This window comes from Triticum urartu, chromosome 6A (assembly GCF_056163025.1).
Source record: "Triticum urartu cultivar PI428250 chromosome 6A, HENAU_Tu73, whole genome shotgun sequence".
NCBI classification, from domain to species: domain Eukaryota; kingdom Viridiplantae; phylum Streptophyta; class Magnoliopsida; order Poales; family Poaceae; genus Triticum; species Triticum urartu.
The window spans coordinates 23,886,895-23,905,779 of record NC_141878.1 but is presented as its reverse complement, the minus strand read 5'-3'; the positions used below and the strand labels follow the sequence as shown (position 1 = coordinate 23,905,779).

At 45.9% G+C, this 18,885-nt stretch overlaps 2 protein-coding genes and 1 pseudogene across 2 annotated transcripts; 1 reads left to right on the top strand and 2 right to left on the bottom strand.

Annotated features, from left to right (window-relative positions):
• Positions 1 to 481: 481 nt before the first annotated feature.
• Positions 482 to 1,450, bottom strand: LOC147963436 (uncharacterized; annotated as a pseudogene).
• Positions 1,451 to 9,450: 8,000 nt separating this feature from the next.
• On the top strand, positions 9,451 to 11,456 carry LOC125528168 (high-affinity nitrate transporter 2.1). The gene has a single exon (XM_048692675.2). It carries the CDS (start codon positions 9,591 to 9,593, stop codon positions 11,118 to 11,120), a length of 1,530 nt encoding a protein of 509 aa, XP_048548632.1. The 5' UTR covers positions 9,451 to 9,590; the 3' UTR covers positions 11,121 to 11,456.
• A 3,962-nt stretch (positions 11,457 to 15,418) lies between these two features.
• LOC125528169 (high-affinity nitrate transporter 2.1-like) lies at positions 15,419 to 17,241 on the bottom strand. The gene has a single exon (XM_087526924.1). It carries the CDS (start codon positions 17,150 to 17,152, stop codon positions 15,629 to 15,631), a length of 1,524 nt encoding a protein of 507 aa, XP_087383050.1. The 5' UTR covers positions 17,153 to 17,241; the 3' UTR covers positions 15,419 to 15,628.
• Between the last annotated feature and the right edge of the window lie 1,644 nt (positions 17,242 to 18,885).

The following is an 18,885-nucleotide window of genomic DNA, read 5'->3' as shown; positions in this document are numbered from 1 at the left end:
AGACTAGGCACCACATGGAGAAGTCTGCACCGCTGATGGGTGCCCCCTTCTGCTTCTGTGTCATGCGCCTACACGAGGGCGGTGCCAAGACAGGCATCAATAGTATGAGCTTGCTACTTTGTAAGATAGACGGTCTCCTCCTCTCTCTCTTTTTTTGGCATTTTTTCAGTGTACTGCATGGGGTAAATTGACTACTGAGTAGTAAGAGCAACTCCAACGGGCCGACCCAAACGGACGGCGCTTTTGTCTGCTTTTTGTCCGTTTGGGTCGGCCCGGCGGACACAAACGTCCAGCGTTGTGTTTGGGTCGGCGTGAGCGCCCAACGCTGGCCCGACCCATTTCATCGGCGCGCCAAAAAAAGTATTGCAAGCATTTTGAAAATAAATACATGCATTTAATTAAACATAAAGGCCGGCCACGAAGGCCGACGAAAGTCCACATTACATTAATTAAAATACTAAAAACTAGACGACGCGCTGCCTTAGGCATCCTCGTCGGCGGCGGCGTCTGCGTCGGGACCGGTGAGGTCGATCAACATCGGCGCAGGGCCGGCCCAGGGGAATGCCGTGTTCCAGACGACGGTGATGTCGGGCTTTGCCGCCGTTGCCTGCGCTGCCGCTGCCTGGGCCTGGCGCGCCTCCTCTTCGGCCTCGCGCTCGAGCATCTGCAGGCGCTGGCCCTCCCGGCGATCCTCGGCAAGCCGAACGCGGCGCCAGTGGTCGAGGTAGGCCGCCTCCTGCTTCTCCGTCGCCCCGAGCCAGATCGGCGGAGCGCTGACCCACTCGCGGACTACTCCGGTTCAGGAGTAGCGCTCGATGTAGGCCGGCTCCTCCGGCTCGGCTTTGGGCGGGGACGGCGGGGCCACCGGCGGCACGACGCAGTCGCCCGCCGCGGAGAGGGCCATGGCCTCCGCCATGGCAGGCTCGAAAGCCGCCTCGTCCGCCTCCCTCCACCGCTCCTCCTCGCTTTCCTTGATGGCCGCCTGGTAGGCGGCCTCGGCCTCCTGGTCCTCGTCGCGGACGATGAGCGCAGGCGGCGGCAGGCTGTGGACGACGCCGCGGACGCCGCGTCGCCTTGCCTCCTCGTGCTCGATGGCGAACCATCGAGCCCAGTTGAGCGAGTCGACGGCGAAGCGCGGGTCGGTGCACTGCTCCTCGCTCAGCAACGCCCGCCGGCGCCGCACCTCCTCCGCATGGGCCCTGGCCGTCCGCGGCGCCGCCGGCACTGGGATCCTCTCCGGATCCAAATGCCAGTCGTGCGGCAGCGTCACGTCCGGGTACGACAGAGGCACGCGGTGGTGCCAGTGCCACTCGGCCTGGTGCACCGGCACGTTGATGCGCTGCCTCTGCCGGGGAGCGCGCGCCGGCGCGGGGAGGGCGGGGAGGGAGGGGGAATGGCGGGCGGGGGCTTTGCCCTTGCGGCTGCTGCCGACGCTGGAGAAGAAACCCATGCTGGCGGTGGCTAGGGTTGTCGCCGGCGTGGGGGCAGGCGTGGCCAGATGGGGACGGGGGGCGAGTGGTAGTGGATGAGGACGGCCCCGCCGTACGCCCGGCTTAAAAAAGGACGACCGCCGTCGCTGACGCGTGGGCCCAAGGTGAGCGGTCGTCATAAATTATGTTGACCGTAGTAGTTGGACAGCCGCCAGGTGAGGACGCGGCGGACGGCGAGGAGACGCGCGGCGCGTCCGCTTCGTGTCCGCGCCGACGCATTCCAGGCGCAATTTTGGGCCGGAAATGGGTCGGCGCGGACGCCGGGCGGACACGATTTGAGTTTGGGTCGGCGCGTTGGGCCGCCACTTTTGTCCGCGCCGATCCAAACGGACGTGGGCGGACGAAATGGGTCGCCCCATTGGAGTTGCTCTAAGTATTGATACAATATGTACATTGCAGATCTGATGCAGTTGGTGCAACATTGAACCATTCTTCTATATCTTGGCGCAGATCATGGCTGGAGATAATCTGGTAATTTCGGCAGTGAAGTTCCAATTGAAGAAAGAACGGAGGAAACACAACAAGCTTAAACCTGTTATAAAGTCAAAAACAATTGCCATAACAAACTCCCCGCCCAATCTCCCAACCATCCATGCATGATGCATAGTCACCGATCACCTAGAGAAATTATGTTGCTGAAATGGTCACATCTCAGTTTAGATGTATTGCCGTTCTGAAATTTTTCACGACCTTTGTATCTGAATTTAATTGATGGTCATGTGTGCGTACATATTCAGAAAATGGTTACTATTTTATTTCTGTTAGATTCAGTGCATATGAAATAAAATAGTAATTTGTGAGGATACTACAATCAGAGAAAGACCACTAGCAGTTAAGAGGGAGTGATCCAAAGTGGTCATAATATCTCGGCCAAAACGATAAAGTTGTTAGTTGTGACCACAAAGTATGGCATTGTGTCATTGTCCAAAGGTAATTCTAATTTGTTGTGCCCCGGCTCAGTCGAGAACTGCAAATTATGTGAGGCATGCGAGTTATATGCTTGTATACTCTATACTTCAAACTATCATCATGTTCATTGCCAGTATTCTTGGTGAATCCCGTGTTTTCAGATAACAACAAGGTTTCTGAATATTTTGCGCTACACGGGCCTTAGAGGGAGGATGTGGCGACTTCAGAGCTAAGTGTCAGAGAGAAGCGGGTGAAGAGTTAGACAAAGGTTTTTCCCTGATCTACATGCAATGTATTTCTCTTCAGAAACAAAATTGCCAGCTCCTTGGCCATTAGCTTCTGAAATTAGACATCAGCTTTACTAATTCAATTGGCATGGTATGTATCAATTCTAATTGGTTTGCATATTGGGAGGATATAGATAGTAAAGAGCCTTTTTGTGTTAAATCACGGTTATTGTGTAAAGAACTCACTAAATTTTTACATGTCTATGTGCCCTGTTGCAACGCACGAGCAATTACCTAATAATATTTAAAAGTGTAAGCAAAAGTAAAAAAAGAATAAAAAATGTGAAAAAACCAAGGCAGTGGTCTCTTGCACAGAGAGCCCCTTTTACGTTCGGTGTGGGCACGCATTACACAAAGTGCAGCAATAACCACGTAACATACGAGTGTTTTGCCCAGGTTCAAGCCGCAATGTTCGTAAAACCCTATTCCTGCTTTGGTACATTTATGAGTGTTTGACCCCTGCGTTTACAGAGAGCGCAATCTTGCCGGCAAAGTGCTCGGGAGGTGCTACTAAGCTACTGCAAATTGATAGCGTTTCGACCCCTGTAATGGTTGCCTGGCCCTCGTTTCCTATATTAATATAAAAAGACCTAAAGTGGCAGATCCAATTAATCTTGGCCATCAAATCATGTCAATCCAACGATCTAGACTGCTTCAATGTCGAGCGCTCAACACGTTTAGCGTGCTGTTAATTTCATGCCAAAAATAATGATAATCACATAATAACACGCAAATAATATCCTACTTACCGCATGCACATAATATACTTCCAAATTAACATGCATTGCACGTACACATTGACTAGTATAGAGCAAAGGGGTTACCACAGTGGCAAAATGATCATTACTGGATGATAGTGGCTACAATGCTATCATACCAAACACCGATGGTGTAGGACAAACACATTTAATGTGTTGTTAGGTGTCACGCTGTGATGGATGCTAGCAAGGGAGTTCCGCTCCACCTGTACCGTCAGCCCAACTACCTTTTATTACTGCGACACGCCCTTGAATGGGTGTCAATAAAGTTGATCTCGCTTCAGCGAGTCGGAAGCATCTTTAGTGGGACCCAAGATATAGAAGCGCCCATGAACCCACCCCCTCTCCCGTTTTTCAATCAAGAGGATACTCGGTGTTCCTACATGGGCTACCACTTGGTGTGGCCCATTAACATGTACAATTTCTTTTTTATAACTTAGAGAGCAACTAATCAACGAGTACTCCTTTAAGAGCCCTCGTAAGGGTCACTTTTTGTGGGCTGAGAGCATACCAATTGTCGTGCTCTCAGCTGCCGCCACGTGCCGCGCTATGGATGCTCCCTCCAGATTTTTCTTTTTTATTTTTCTGTACGCGTTTTTAACTTTTAGATGATTTTTTCAGTTTTTTTTCTGCTTTCCAGTTTTCCCATGTTTTTATCTTTTTTGGAAAAACAATTATGAAAAAAACTCGTTTTCAGTTTTTTCCTTCCGAGAGTGGCATAAATTTACTTCTCGTGGAGGCACGGATTTGCTTCCGTGAGAGGCACGGTCGTGCCTCTCGAGAAAGGAAAAAACACGTTTTTACCCTTCTGAGAGATGCACGGTCGTGACTCGAGAAAGAGGGAAAGCGTGTTTTTTTTTCATTTTGCGAGAAGCACATATTTACTTTTCGTAGAGGCACAAATTTTCTTTGGCAAGAGCCACGGTCATGCCTCTCGGGAAAAAGAGAAAAAATGTGTTTCCTTTTTTTTCCTTCCGCGAGAGGCACAAATTTCTTTTTCATGGAGGTACGAATTTGCTTCCGTGGAGGCACGGTCGTGCCTGGACTGTGCCTCCCAGGAAAATAAAAAAGCATTTTTTCCTTCCGCGAGAGGCACATATTTACTTCTCATGGACGAACGATTTGCTTCTGCGAGAGGCATGGTCGTGCCTCTCGGGAAAGGGGAGAAATCACGTTTTTTTGCTTCCGCGAGAGGCACAAATTTACTTCTCGAGAAGGCATGAATTTGCTTCCATGAGAGGCATGGTCATGCCTCTCAGGAAAGAGAAAAACCATAGTTTCTTTTTTCTTCTTCTGCGAGTGGAACAAATTTACTTATCGTGGAGCCACGAATTTGCTTATGTGAGAGGCACGGTCGTGCCTCTCGGGAAAGGAAAAAAATGTGTGTGTTTTTTTCTTTCCGCGAGAGGACAGATTTACTTCTCGTGGAGGCATGAATTTGATTCCGCGGGAGACACAGTGCCTCTTCGGAAAGGGAAAAATATGTGCTCCGAGTTCAGTTTTCTTCATGAAAAAAATGTTCGTCGAAACCTATCAACATGAGATCTAGTTTTTCAAGATCTCGACACGAGGAGTCCAACAATGAAAACGGTTCAAGATTTGGACGAACGTTTGAGAGATAATTTTTTTAAAATAAATGAAGCTACGAAAAATGGGAAAACTACCTGGTTGTCGCAACCTTGGGAGGTGGGAGTAACCTTTGCAAAGAATGCTTGTTAATTAGTTATTTCGCTCAAAATGTATATATTTCACTACTTTTGCTTAAAATAATAATCTATTTCACTACTTTTGTATAATCTGTTTAATAATAAATCCATTACAAATAAATTTTAAATATATCATAATAATTGTCTATGTGTTTTAAAAAAATGTTGTATATGAAAAGATAAACATATCGAAATAATGTCCAGGTCCCCTTCGAAAGAAATTTTAATAAATTGTAAGAAAACGTTTGTATATGAAGAGAAATCTTCATATATCTTGAAAGATATTTTTATTTTGAAAAAGTATTCAACTATTCTAGCAGAGATGTTCGTGTATTTCAAAAAACAAATCATGTATTCGCCGAGCAAACACATATAAAAGAAACAAAAATTACAAAAAGAAAGAAACCATGAAAAGATTTGTTTAAAACTGACTTTTTTGTGTGCGGAGAAAGACTTGCTGTTATTGGGTGAATCCATGTGAGCGATTCCTCCACATGAGTCACAGTAAACGCGATATATACCTGTAGGAAATAACAAAGATCAATCAACCACCCTAAAATGAAAGCAAATATAACGATCAAACTTTCTCTAAATAAGATTCAGCTAGTGACATGCTAATAAAATTTATCCTTAGGAATCATATAAGGCGACGTGTCTCGTTTACTCATGGACAATGACCCAATATTGAATCTTTGTGCGCCTCCTGATTGTGCCCGGATTGTCACTATGTTGACCCAGTGCTCCTACATTGGATATCACTTTGCGCGCCCAATTAATGTGTACAGTTTTTCTTTTTTTATAACTCTAGAAAATTTATTTATTTCACTAATTTTATACATCCATGTACAAAAGAAATTTTGCATACTGCAAATAAATATTGAATATATCACAATAATTATCTGTGTATTTCCAAAAAATAGTTTATATTTTTAAATAATTTTTAGTGACAAAATGTTAATGTGTTGCAAGAAAGAACGTCAACATATATCAAAATAGTGTTCATGTACTGCAAAAGAAATGTTAACAAATTATCAGAAAATGTTTCTATATAAAAATCTTCATATATCCTGAAAGATATTTATGTTTGAAAATAAATGTTCAAGTGTAAATGTTCATGTATTTCATAAAATTCCATGTACTCACCCAGAGAACATAGATAACAGAAATATAAATAAAAGTTAAAATAAAAAGAGAAAAATAGAAACCAACAAAATATTGTTTTTAAATAACCTTTTTTTTAGAAAGACTCACCATTATTGGGTCAGCCCATGTGAGGGGACCCACATGAACAACTCCTCCATATGACTCCAAATAAGCAAGATATATACTTAGTAGGAACTAAAGAAGATCAATCAACCACCCTAAATAAGAACAAAAATAACGATCAAACTTTCTATAAATAAGATCCAGCTAGTGACATGCTATAAAATTTAGTCTAAGGAATCATATAAGGTGACGTGTCTTATTTATTTGTGGACAATGACCCGATATTGAATCTTTGTGCCCTCCTGTTGTGCCCAGATTCTCACTATATAGTCCAAAACATCATAATGTCAAGTTCTTTAGATAAACTTGTTTACCTTCACAGGTTATAATCTTGTAGCATTCCCTGTATCCATGAAATATTTCACCCTTTAAAAGCCTTCAAATGTAAATAGATTGTCCAAAGTAGGCTAGGGAGTTCATGTTAAAAAGTCTTAGAGAGTTGAAGTTGGCTTCATAGGCAAGGGAAGTCGAACCAAGCACCATAATTCAGGGTTTAGGATTGTCTTTCTTCCAAAGACACAGTTAGACACCTGTGTGTTGATAAACTTCAAAAGTTCACTAGGTGAGAAAAGGTAAAAAATAACCTAGGATGCTTGTTAAGCATGCATGCCTTGATCAGGACTGTTCTCCCACCATAGGGCAATAGTTTGCCCCCTTCATCCAGTTATGTATTTCACACATTTTATCTACTATAGGTTGGAGGTCTTCTCTTCTAAGCCTATCATGGTGCAAAGGCTCCTAGATATTTGTATGAGAACATCATACTCATCTATTAACTAATCGTTTGAGGTGGTATACTCGTTCAGCTATCTGAATCATTCAGATGCTTATGCCTTATCATAGCAGCAGGGCCGGCAGCCCTGATAAGTCCAAAGAGCCAGAATGCATCTTCTGTGATGAGCATGATTGTCTGTCTCCTTGCAAAATTTCAACTCAGCAAACCAATGAAGATGCAATGTATATGTTAATATAAACCAACTCAATTATAGGCATGTGGTTTACTGGAGTGCTGGAGTAGCTAGCTACGTAGATTAATTATGCTAGAAAGTAGTAGTGAGCAAGTATGATGCTAACATCTTGGGAGGCCGACTTATATATGAGGGTTAACTGGCACCGTTGATGGTGAAGAAGAACCTGTAAATTAAGACGATGGAGACATGATATGGACATTCTTGTGTGAATGCCATATTTGACATGAATGTGTTGTGTAGCTAGCTAGCTCTTGGGTATCCGGTGTCCTCAAGAGGCCATTAAATTAATAAAGTTAACCCCATGAGCTGATCCATGGATGTTGGATCGTTAACTAGATTAGATGCCTGTCCAATTAACTGCCGTCACACGCACACGTAGGTTTGGAAGAAACAGGAAGCCATATATAGCTACCCCCCAAATTAATGAAAATGATGTGGATGTTATGTCGACTAGTGTACATAAGTTCACACTACTTGACACAAGATGCAATGGTTGTGTGCAACAATGGATGGAGTGTTCAGCATGTTTCTTTTTCAGAAACAGTTTGTTGGAAAGATTCGGTTGATCTATGCAAGCGTATCTCAGAGAAAGATAGACCAATGCATCCCCAAGGTCATCATGCCCATTCGGTCGCTGCAAAAGATAGTAGCTCAGGGCCAAGCTCGATCAGAGAGCTTGGCGGACACAGGGAGCCTAAGGCATGGCAGTTGCCCTTTCTTTTTCCCAACCAACCTCCAAGGAGCCCCAAGGGATGTCACGCGTCATCGCCAACATCAATGTTGGGTTTCAACTATTTACTTCATCATCCTCACAAACACTCTTCATCTAGCTTCTTCTCCCTTGCTAGCGTGGCTGCATCTTGCTCACATATGACACCACGACTCACAGGCTAGGACTAACACACAACCGTTTGCGTGCTTGATTTCCTCCAAGATAAAGGGTTCACATGCATGATTGAAGATTAAGAAATGTTTGTACCAAATTGAAATCTCATAAAAAAATTACTCCCACCATTCCAAAATTATTGTCGTGGTGACAAAAAGTCCATTTTTACTGCATATTTTCATAGGTAAAGATTTCAGCCTTTTATCTCTTTTTGATAAAGGGCACTTTTATTAACTCAAAATGTAGCATCAAGCATATACACAACATGATGAGTAAAAACACCCGGCCTCTGCATAACGAAGATGCACAAAGCCAATTCAGCCTTTTATCTAGGCCGACAGAGGTAAATATTTGGCCGTACATGTCCTTGAAGGGGCGAAGTCATTTCGCCATAGTTGAATTGAACACTCAATCATGATTCAAATATATTACCTCCAAATTCAACTACATACACACGGACTTGCAATTTTTACCGCCAGGCGGAACTCACCTGTTTCTACCGAGGCAAATTTCAACGCAGACTCAAATCTAACTCAAATTTTGCTACCAACTGAATTTCCTAAAATTCTGCTTGGGTTTTAAATTTACCCAAACTACTTGAAACCATGTGAACAGCATCCCACATTAATTCCGCCAAATCAAGGAGGCGAACCTGCCGCTTGATTCTCAGCTGCTGACAGCAGCAAGTGCCCAAGTGGGCACACAAAATATCAGGCCGTGCCCCGAACCGGCACCCAAGTCAATGAACGCTGGATCCACGCGTCGAGTCACGCGCTGATCCTTGGCCGATCCCATGGGATAACCACCCGTGCCGGGGCCCCCAAAAGGCACACACGCAGGAGATGCGGCGGCGAGGATCTAGTCTAAAATCCCTTAACAATCGGTTAATTAACTTTTTCCTCCCCCAGATTCAACGCTCTCCAAAGGTGGGGGCCAGATTAAGCCAAAACTGGAGTGATTAATCAACTATCTCACTCGGTTCCCTCCCTTGGTTGCTTTGTTAAACATGAATGATTCCGTAGGATGCAATTGCTTTTCTACGATGCCCAAAGGCCAGGTTGCTGGTTAACCTAGAGCTGTGAAACTGGCTAGAATCTTCAGGAATCGAGTAAGATCGGATCCCAATGTCAACTCTGCTCGCTCTTGCCCCCCCTGCGAGCTGCATGCGAGCGCGCCTCGGTTATAAATACCTCGCCGATCCCAGATCCAAAGCATCAACACCAGCGCCATTGCAAGCTCTCCATCTAGGAGAAGGAGCAGCCACCATTAGAGACGCACTTAGTTGCCAGTGCGACTAGGCTAGCAAGCTCGAGGAGGATGGAGGTGGAGTCGAGCTCGCATGGCGCCGGCGACGAGGCTGCGAGCAAGTTCTCGCTGCCGGTGGACTCGGAGCACAAGGCCAAGTCCTTCAGGCTCTTCTCCTTCGCCAACCCGCACATGCGCACCTTCCACCTCTCCTGGATCTCCTTCTTCACCTGCTTCGTCTCCACCTTCGCTGCGGCTCCGTTGGTGCCAATCATCCGCGACAACCTCAACCTCGCCAAGGCCGACATCGGCAACGCCGGGGTGGCGTCCGTGTCCGGCTCTATCTTCTCGAGGCTCGCCATGGGGGCCATCTGCGATCTCCTTGGCCCGCGCTATGGCTGCGCCTTCCTCGTCATGCTCGCGGCGCCCACCGTCTTCTGCATGTCCCTCATCGATGATGCGGCCGGCTACATCACCGTCCGCTTCCTCATCGGCTTCTCCCTCGCGACGTTTGTGTCGTGCCAGTACTGGATGAGCACCATGTTCAACAGCAAGATCATCGGCACTGTCAACGGCCTCGCGGCTGGCTGGGGCAACATGGGTGGCGGTGCCACTCAGCTCATCATGCCACTCGTCTTCCACGCCATCCAAAAGTGTGGTGCCACGCCCTTCGTAGCATGGCGTATTGCCTACTTTGTGCCTGGAATGATGCACATCGTGATGGGCTTGATGGTGCTCACCATGGGGCAAGATCTTCCTGATGGAAACCTTGCCAGCCTCCAGAAGAAGGGGGACGTGGCCAAGGACAAGTTCTCCAAGGTCCTTTGGGGCGCCGTCACCAACTACCGGACATGGATCTTCGTCCTCCTTTACGGATACTGCATGGGTGTTGAGCTCACCACCGACAACGTCATCGCCGAGTACTACTTCGACCACTTCCACCTTGATCTCCGGACTTCCGGCACCATCGCCGCATGCTTCGGCATGGCAAACCTCGTCGCTAGGCCCATGGGTGGCTACCTCTCCGACCTCGGCGCCCGCTACTTCGGCATGCGTGCCCGCCTTTGGAACATATGGATCCTGCAGACCGCCGGTGGCGCTTTCTGTCTCTGGCTGGGCCGTGCGAAAGCCCTCCCTGAATCAGTCACCGCCATGGTCCTCTTCTCCGTCTGCGCCCAGGCAGCATGCGGCGCAGTCTTCGGTGTCATCCCCTTCGTCTCCCGCCGCTCCCTCGGCATCATTTCAGGCATGAGCGGAGCCGGTGGCAACTTTGGCGCCGGGCTGACACAATTGCTGTTCTTCACGTCGTCGAAGTACGGCACCGGCAGGGGGCTCGAGTACATGGGTATCATGATCATGGCCTGCACGCTCCCTGTGGCGCTCGTGCACTTCCCACAGTGGGGATCCATGCTCTTGCCGCCCAACGCCAACGCCACCGAGGAGGACTTCTACGCGGCCGAGTGGTCGGAGGAGGAGAAGAAGAAGGGTCTCCATATCCCTGGCCAAAAGTTCGCCGAGAATTCCCGCTCAGAGCGTGGCAGGCGCAACGTCATCCTTGCCACGGCCGCCACACCCCCCAACAACACTCCCGAGCACGCATAAGACTTGAGCCTCTCTTTACCTGTGTACACGTACAGTGCGCGCATCATATACACGTCGTGTATATACGCCTGAAATCGGCAAGCAGTATGTTTTTTGAATGTATTCCCTTTCCGTAAGTATATATGGTAGTGAATTTTCTGTGTACGCGCGGGAAATGCGTGGATGCATGTGCGTGTGCACTGCATGCGAGCGAGGGTGTTTATGTACGTGTCCACTTGGGACGTCGGTCCCAAAGTTAAATGAACAGTTTGAATCTGTTTTGCCATTGTACTTGTGTACTTCCGGTTCTTCATCTACCGACATATGTGTAAGCAATTGGTGAGTATAAAGACCTTTGAGTGAAATGGAAATAAAGTGCTATTTTTTTTTGTTCCAAGTGTTCATGTATGCTTGCTATTTTAGCATACAATAAATGGATCTTAAAAAGAAACTAGTCAAGAACATGTCCATGACAGTAGTAAAGACGTCGACGAAATGATTTAGTACATACTAGTAAACTATAAAATGTTTGGTTGCACGTACTGCGGGATATAAATTAATGATGCAATTAACTCAATGCATACTTAAGGTGGATGTCTCACTGTAAGACTATTCATGTACTTGTGCATCTTCAAAATTTCTCGAAAAGTTTGAAGACATGCAAAACTTTGTTCAAATATACCTTGCAGAAAAATCAACTTATCTAGTAAATAGTGTTATTGCAACTAGTTGTCTTGTTTGTACATGACAAATTTAACCATCGTTTTGCAAGATAACTGTATTTTTGTCCCTCGACTTATAGTGTAGTGTATCTTTTGTTCCTCAACCATTTTTCGTCACCGTGGACTACCAATACTGTCTGATCCATGATCCAGGCTTTTCTTCATCGGCGGCGGCTGCTATTTTGGTACGCTGGTCATATGGGGCCTTAACACGGCAACTTCTTGACTGTCTACTACAACAATGTTTGCCCGACTTCGATGAGGGAGGGGCGATGACAGCGGCGTGCCTTCGGCTCGCTTCAGTGCTTGTAGTTGTCGCTAGGTGGTCTATGGACCTGGATGTAGTTCTTACTTCTGGTGTTCTTTGTACTACTTTGACAGTTGATGAATAGGTCGAAAGTTTTCTCACAAAAATAAAACTATCAATACTATTTTTTTTGACAATGGCCAGAGTACTTGGCATGTTTTAGGTGGTATATCGACCACATATGACAACCACCTGACACCTCAAATATAATTGATTCTCGGAGATCCTTAACTCTGAAAATTCTGGAAAAAAAATCCTAGGTGATCCTACGGTCGGTACCAATTGCCAAGTTACCCTCCAAAAGGCACCTTCTGAAAAAATCCAGCAAAGGGGCGCAATGAGAGCTGGGTGCACGCATTGAGGCGCCCTTATGTATGCCATCTGGTTCATTATAAAATTCTGCTTATGTGTCTTTTAAGTTTAAAATACCTGACATTTGTAATTCATGAAAGTGAAATTATACAGATGTCAGAATTTTGTTTATTTTGCTGATTTTTTCAAAAACTTTGAAATTTCTAATTTTCCATTAAAATTGGTGCTAAAAGAAAGTTACCAAAACGTGAAGTTTGACAAAGTTTGACTTACCAAAACAGAAAATGCACCTGGTCCAAAAATTGACCTTCCCTAACGGGTGACCACTATTCCTTGCTATAGGGGTTATGTTTGGTGAAGCTAGCAAATACAATGTCGGCCACATGAACGTGCTGGAAATATCAGCCTTATCTTGCCCGGAGATACAATCGTACATGCAACGTACATCCAAAAATAAAGTTGGCTAATTATAGCTGTGCTTGACTATTGGCTGCATGCATCTATTGATGCAGAGGCTGGGGTGATCCTCCTTTTCCAAAAAAAGCTGTGCTTGACGTACGTGGATTAAATAGAATGTTTCATGCATGATTGGCAAGCTAGTTGGCGTTTGACATTGGCGACAGATATACATTTCTCTGCAGATCAGATCATATTCACGTACAGGCCAGCTCTGTCAGAGCTTATCATCTTATCCTGTCGGTTCATGTGCATATCCGACCAACGTTTACAGATATATTGCTGCGTGGCCAAAGTCCATGAACATTATCCTCCGATGACTAAGGCTCCCTACGGCCAAAGTCCATGGAGCTAACATATAATCTCTGTGTACGTATATGATCATGACGACGTGAATACAACACACCATAGTAAAACTGTATGAATTTTCGAAGATATACGAAACAGTGGAAAGTATCTCACAATACATGATGTAAATGATATCCCATACATGAAGAAAGTCCTATTGATTATACACACATTTAAATCAAACAATCCGCATAGAATTTTTTTAACAAATATTGCAATACTCTAAATTCCTATGAAAATTCTGTGCTCAAACAGGCCCTTAAACTTTCTAATTGATACTTGACTAAACATTTTGCTCTTTCTTGAGAAAGTTGACTCTGGGTTGGATCATATATATGTATGCACTCAAAATTTTCTGTTCTGGACTAGAGTGGAAAAGGGTCAAGTGAATAAATGCCAACAATCAATTTCTTGGGAAATAATAAACTCTAGTTTCATATAGTGACTCAGCATCATGTGAGTCAGCATCATCCATTGCAGTTAGTCAACAACTACAAAATATAGTTAAGTACTACCACTACAACAAAGTGTCAACTACAAGAACCATTCAAAGAAACATTTTCGCTTTCTAGACAGCAAGGATACGCGTGTGGTAGATACCCCAAAGTTCATGGAAGTGTCATCATTAATAAACAAATAAAAGGTACAACTCAGGTACTTTCTGGAGCTGACGAATCCACGGCAAATGGCTTATCACCACCTACAAACGACATTTCCATATTAAAATGAGAAAGGCATATAATCAGATGAAAAGTGGAGTTGGAGTCTTGGACATTGCCTGATCCAGTGTCAACTTAGAGAGTGCAATCGATAGATAAGATATGGAAGCTCCTGTGTGAACTTATTTGGCATTGCAACCTTCTTTTGGATAACTAAACTGTCACCTCTTTTAGTTAATTAGAATATGAAAGAGACGCGAAACCAAAGCTAGGGTGGAAACTAAGCTTAAATTATTTGGCAAAGTCAAAAGAAGTTTGAGGTATGCATGAACTTATAGTTGTGATCAGAGCTGAGCAAGCGAGAGCGACCTTGGTAGATAAATACATGGCAGCGCCGTGTCAAATTTGCCCAATTGCTCAGTCTGACATGATTTTGAGTCCTGAATGGTTAGTATGCCACAGAAACCAAATATGGTAAAAAAGTTACACTTTGTCGCATATACCTGTTACAAATGGAACTTACGTACTCTATATATAAGCATCAATATGCTCTCTTTACATGATTTTTCTACCAGTTTTGCTTGTAACTCCACACCTTACGTTATACATATTGCATTAAAAATCAAGACCGGTGACTACATTTTTTGAATATTGGGTGTCTTCTAGGACCCCAATAATTGAATGGGAAAATGGATGAACAAAGTGTAGTTTGGATATAGGTGCAAAAATTTCGGTTACCAAAAATGCTTGTCCAAACCATTGAAAAGTATATAAGGTCAAATTGAAACTTCCATTGTAATAATGGTAGTTGAAATTCAATTAGAAGTCCACGGAAGGCTGGACCCTAGTTGAAGTTTTGAATCTCATTTATAAAGGTTATTTCAAGCCTCATCAACATGTTCCGTACTTCCGCCATGCCCTCTCAATCAGAATACCTAAACTCTTTCAAAATTTAATTAGCTAGTTGCTAATTTGAAATTTCTAGTCATTAGTATACTACTCCCTCCGTCCCATAATATAGGACGTTTTTTGACACTAGTGTAGTGTCAAAAAACGTCTTACATTATGAGACGAAGGGAGTACTATTTATTTGGAATGTGGGTGAGAGTGGAAGTCTTGTTCCCCAATGAAACAACTACTCCCTCTGTCTCAAAATAAGTGTCTTGACTTTAGTTCAACTATGTACTAAAGTTAATACAAAGTTGAGACACTTATTTTGGGACGGAGGGAGTATTAGCTTGCAGGAGATGTGGAATTATTTGGTGGGCTTGGAACCTCAAAAGAAAAATTGAAATGTGAAACCTCAAATTTGAATGAAGTATTTTGTTTTTCTAAGGTAGGTGCTAACCTAGGTTCACGATTTAGGTATACTATTGGCACCTCAATTAAGAAATTAATAACTCATGTATGGAGAAAATTAACTGAGTGCCACTGCCATTTTTGCAGATTATGTATCTAAACTTGCCAGGAGAGGAATCGGAGGTACACAAGACACATAATCTCAAAGTTGTTGTAAATTCAGACCACAGGTACAGGTACCTCGCATGCGTGCATGCACACACCAAAACATTTCGTGCGTAAGAAACACATTACACAGGCCTACACTAGAAATCTAAATTTGTACGCCTTATTACAGCCGATGTTGAAGGCGTATATATACGATGTGTATATTTGCATGCACTGTAGTTTAGTACTTGTACATAGTATATGAAAAACAATCCAATCTTATACGTGCTGGGGCGTATTGTTGGGTGGCGTGGCGGACGTGGCAAGGATGACGTTGCGCCTGCCACGCTCCGAGCGTGAGTTCTCGGCAAACTTTTGGCCGGCAATATGGAGACCCTTGTTCTTCTCCTCCTCCGACCACTCGGAGGCATAGTACTCCTCCTCTGTGGCGTCGGCGCTGGCCGGGAAGAACATCGAGCCCCACTGTGGGAAGTGCACAAGAGCGACAGGCAGCGTGCATGCCATGATCATGATGCCCATGTACTCCAGACCCCTGCCAGTGGAGTATTGTGATGAAGTAAAGAAGAGAAGTTGCGTGAGTCCGGCACCCACGTTTCCACCAGCACCGGTCAGCCCAGAGATGATGCCAAGGGAACGTCTAGAAACGAAGGGTGCGACGCCAAATACAGCACCACACGCGGCTTGGGCGCAGATGGAGAAGAGCACCATGGCAGTCACTGAGGCAGGGAGGGCTGATGCACGACCGAGCCAGATGCAGAAAGCGCCACCGGCGGTTTGAAGGATCCAGATGTTCCAAAGGCGAGCGCGCATGCCGAAGTAGCGGGCGCCAAGGTCAGAGAGGTAACCCCCCATAGGACGCGCGACAATGTTTGCCATGCCGAAACAAGCGGCGATGGTGCCTGCAGCGCGGAGGTCTAGGTGGAAGTGGTCGTAATAGTACTCGGCGATGACATTGTCAGTGGTGAGCTCGACACCCATGCAGTAGCCGTAGAGGAGGACGAAGATCCATGTCCGGTAGTTGATGACGGCGCCCCAAAGGACCTTGGAGAACTTGTCCTTGGCCATGTCTCCCTTCTTCTGGAGGCTTGCAAGGTTCCCGTCAGGGAGATCTTGCCCCATGGTGAGCACCAGCAAGCCCATCACGATGTGCATCATTCCCGGCACAAAGTAGGCAATACGCCATGCTACAAATGGTGTGGCACCACACTTCTGGATTGCGTGGAAGACAAGCGGCATGATGAGCTGTGTGGCACCGCCACCCATGTTGCCCCAGCCTGCAGCCAGGCCATTGACAGTGCCAATGATCTTGCTATTGAACATGGTGCTCATCCAGTACTGGCACGACACGAAGGTGGCGAGTGAGAAGCCAATGAGGAAGCGGACGGCGATATACCCCGAGGCATCATCGATGACGGACATGCAGAAGACGGTGGGCGCCGAGAGCATGACCAGGAAGGCGCAACCGTACCGCGGTCCAAGGAGATCGCAGATAGCGCCCATGGCCAGCCTGGAGAAGATGGACCCGGACACAGACGCGACACCGGCATTGCCGATGTCTGCCTTGGCGAGGTTGAGGTTGTCGCGGATGATGGGCACCAGCGGCGCCGCGGCGAAGGTGGAGACAAAGCAGGTGAAGAAGGAAATCCACGAGAGGTGGAAGGTGCGCATGTGAGGGTTGGCGAAGGAGAAGAGCCGGAAGGACTTGGCCTTGTGCTCGGAGTCTACCGGCAGCGTGAACTTGCTCGCGGCGGAGTCGGCATGAGAGCCAGCCTGCACCTCCATCTTTGTTGAACTAGCCTAGTTGCACTCACAACTATGAGCAACTAACAGTGGTGTCTGCTGCTGTTGAGCTTGGCCTGGAATGTAATGGCGATGGGGTTTGTGCTTTGGATCATGTATCCGCGAGGTATTTATAGGCAGATGCGCGTGCATACATTTGCATTTGCAGGCAGCAGAGAGTTGACATTGGGATGATTGAACGTCTCTCAACTCTCATCTCTTAACCGGCTGTAAGTGACAATTAGCATTGTCTAACAAGGAAAGAATGTGTATTATTGCACCTGACGGAATCATGGGATTAAACAAGGCACGTACAGCAGGGTCGAGAGAGGTAGGAAGGTGAGCAGGACAGCTAAGTAATCTCGTCGCCGCGCGCATCTCGGCGCCCTCACCCCGTGGGATGGACCAAGGATCAGAATATGCACGGCACGTCACAGGATGCGTGTCCAGAATCGCATTTCTACACGAAGAAAACTATTAGGACTACCGCGCATTTCACTCCGGCCTCTGTGTCGAAGAAAACACATACGATCATGATATGACAAACACGTGTCTAACAAGTATAACAACATAAAATGTGTACAAAGATTACTTAGCGGTACAAGGAACCTTCATGCATATGAGTTGGTGCCTTCTAATAGTACGTCATGAAACGTCCAAATATTTGGCTAACAACATAAAATGTGTAAAAAGTTGACAGTTTGCATTGTGGGAGCCAAATAGGACTAGTGTAGAATCTTCAAAGCCTAGGCCGACAGGTTGTTATTAGTTTGTTACTGAAATGGGAGCATGGCTGCAACGGTTTCAGTTTGTTGCTTGCAACTTTTGCAGCGATCCAACGGCCAGCCAGCCACGACTACCGACGAGGCGACAATGGCGTACGCGCATCACACGCACATACACACAGTCGATGAGCTGACTTTGCAAGCTGGCCATTCCGGCCTGGAAAGCATATGTCAAACCTGACTCGACAGTGACAGCATGCAAAGGGGGTAGGGGACAGGTAATGAGCTCGTGTATCTTTAGTTAATTCTTACCTTGGCAGACTAATTCACGCTGACGTGCGATGCTAATCAGTTTCAGGCAACTCAAAAACAAGTGTTGCGTCGGTAATCCTGCGCATGCTGATTACAAATTAGTCTCGAGATGCGGCAGAAACGAGCCATTTCACTCTTGGTATATCCTGGGGCTATCTACTGGGTGTGTAGGGGCGTCTACTCATGGTTTTGTGGAAAAACCCTTAATCTGGTCTTCGGTTACTAGATCAAACAACATCAATGCACATACATCATGATGTTGTTGAGGGTGTAGTTTTTTTTGAACGAAAGGGGTCCCCCCCCCCCCCCCCCCCCTCTGCCCCATTTTATTGAAGCAGAGCACGAAACAGTTCACAAATTACATGATCAGGAACGACGATCATCCAGAGCATCAAGCTCAAAGTAAAGCGCATACAGCTAGAAAGACTACGAACCAAGTCCAGGACGCAAGCTACGGAAGTTTTAGACCGAGTTAATCAGAAGGGAACCAACACAAAACATGACATCAAAAGAAGATCAGCTGCCTCTCTTTTCCCTTCGATGCCCCTGATCATTCAGTTGGTCGCCCCAAGTCTCATCTCCAGGCAATCCGGAGGAGTTCCCCACGTCGCTTGTCCAGCAGCAAGATGCATCGTTGTAGTAGGTCTGCTTGCCCATCGTCACAGAGAACCTTCCACTGGTGCAAATAACAGCTTAGTT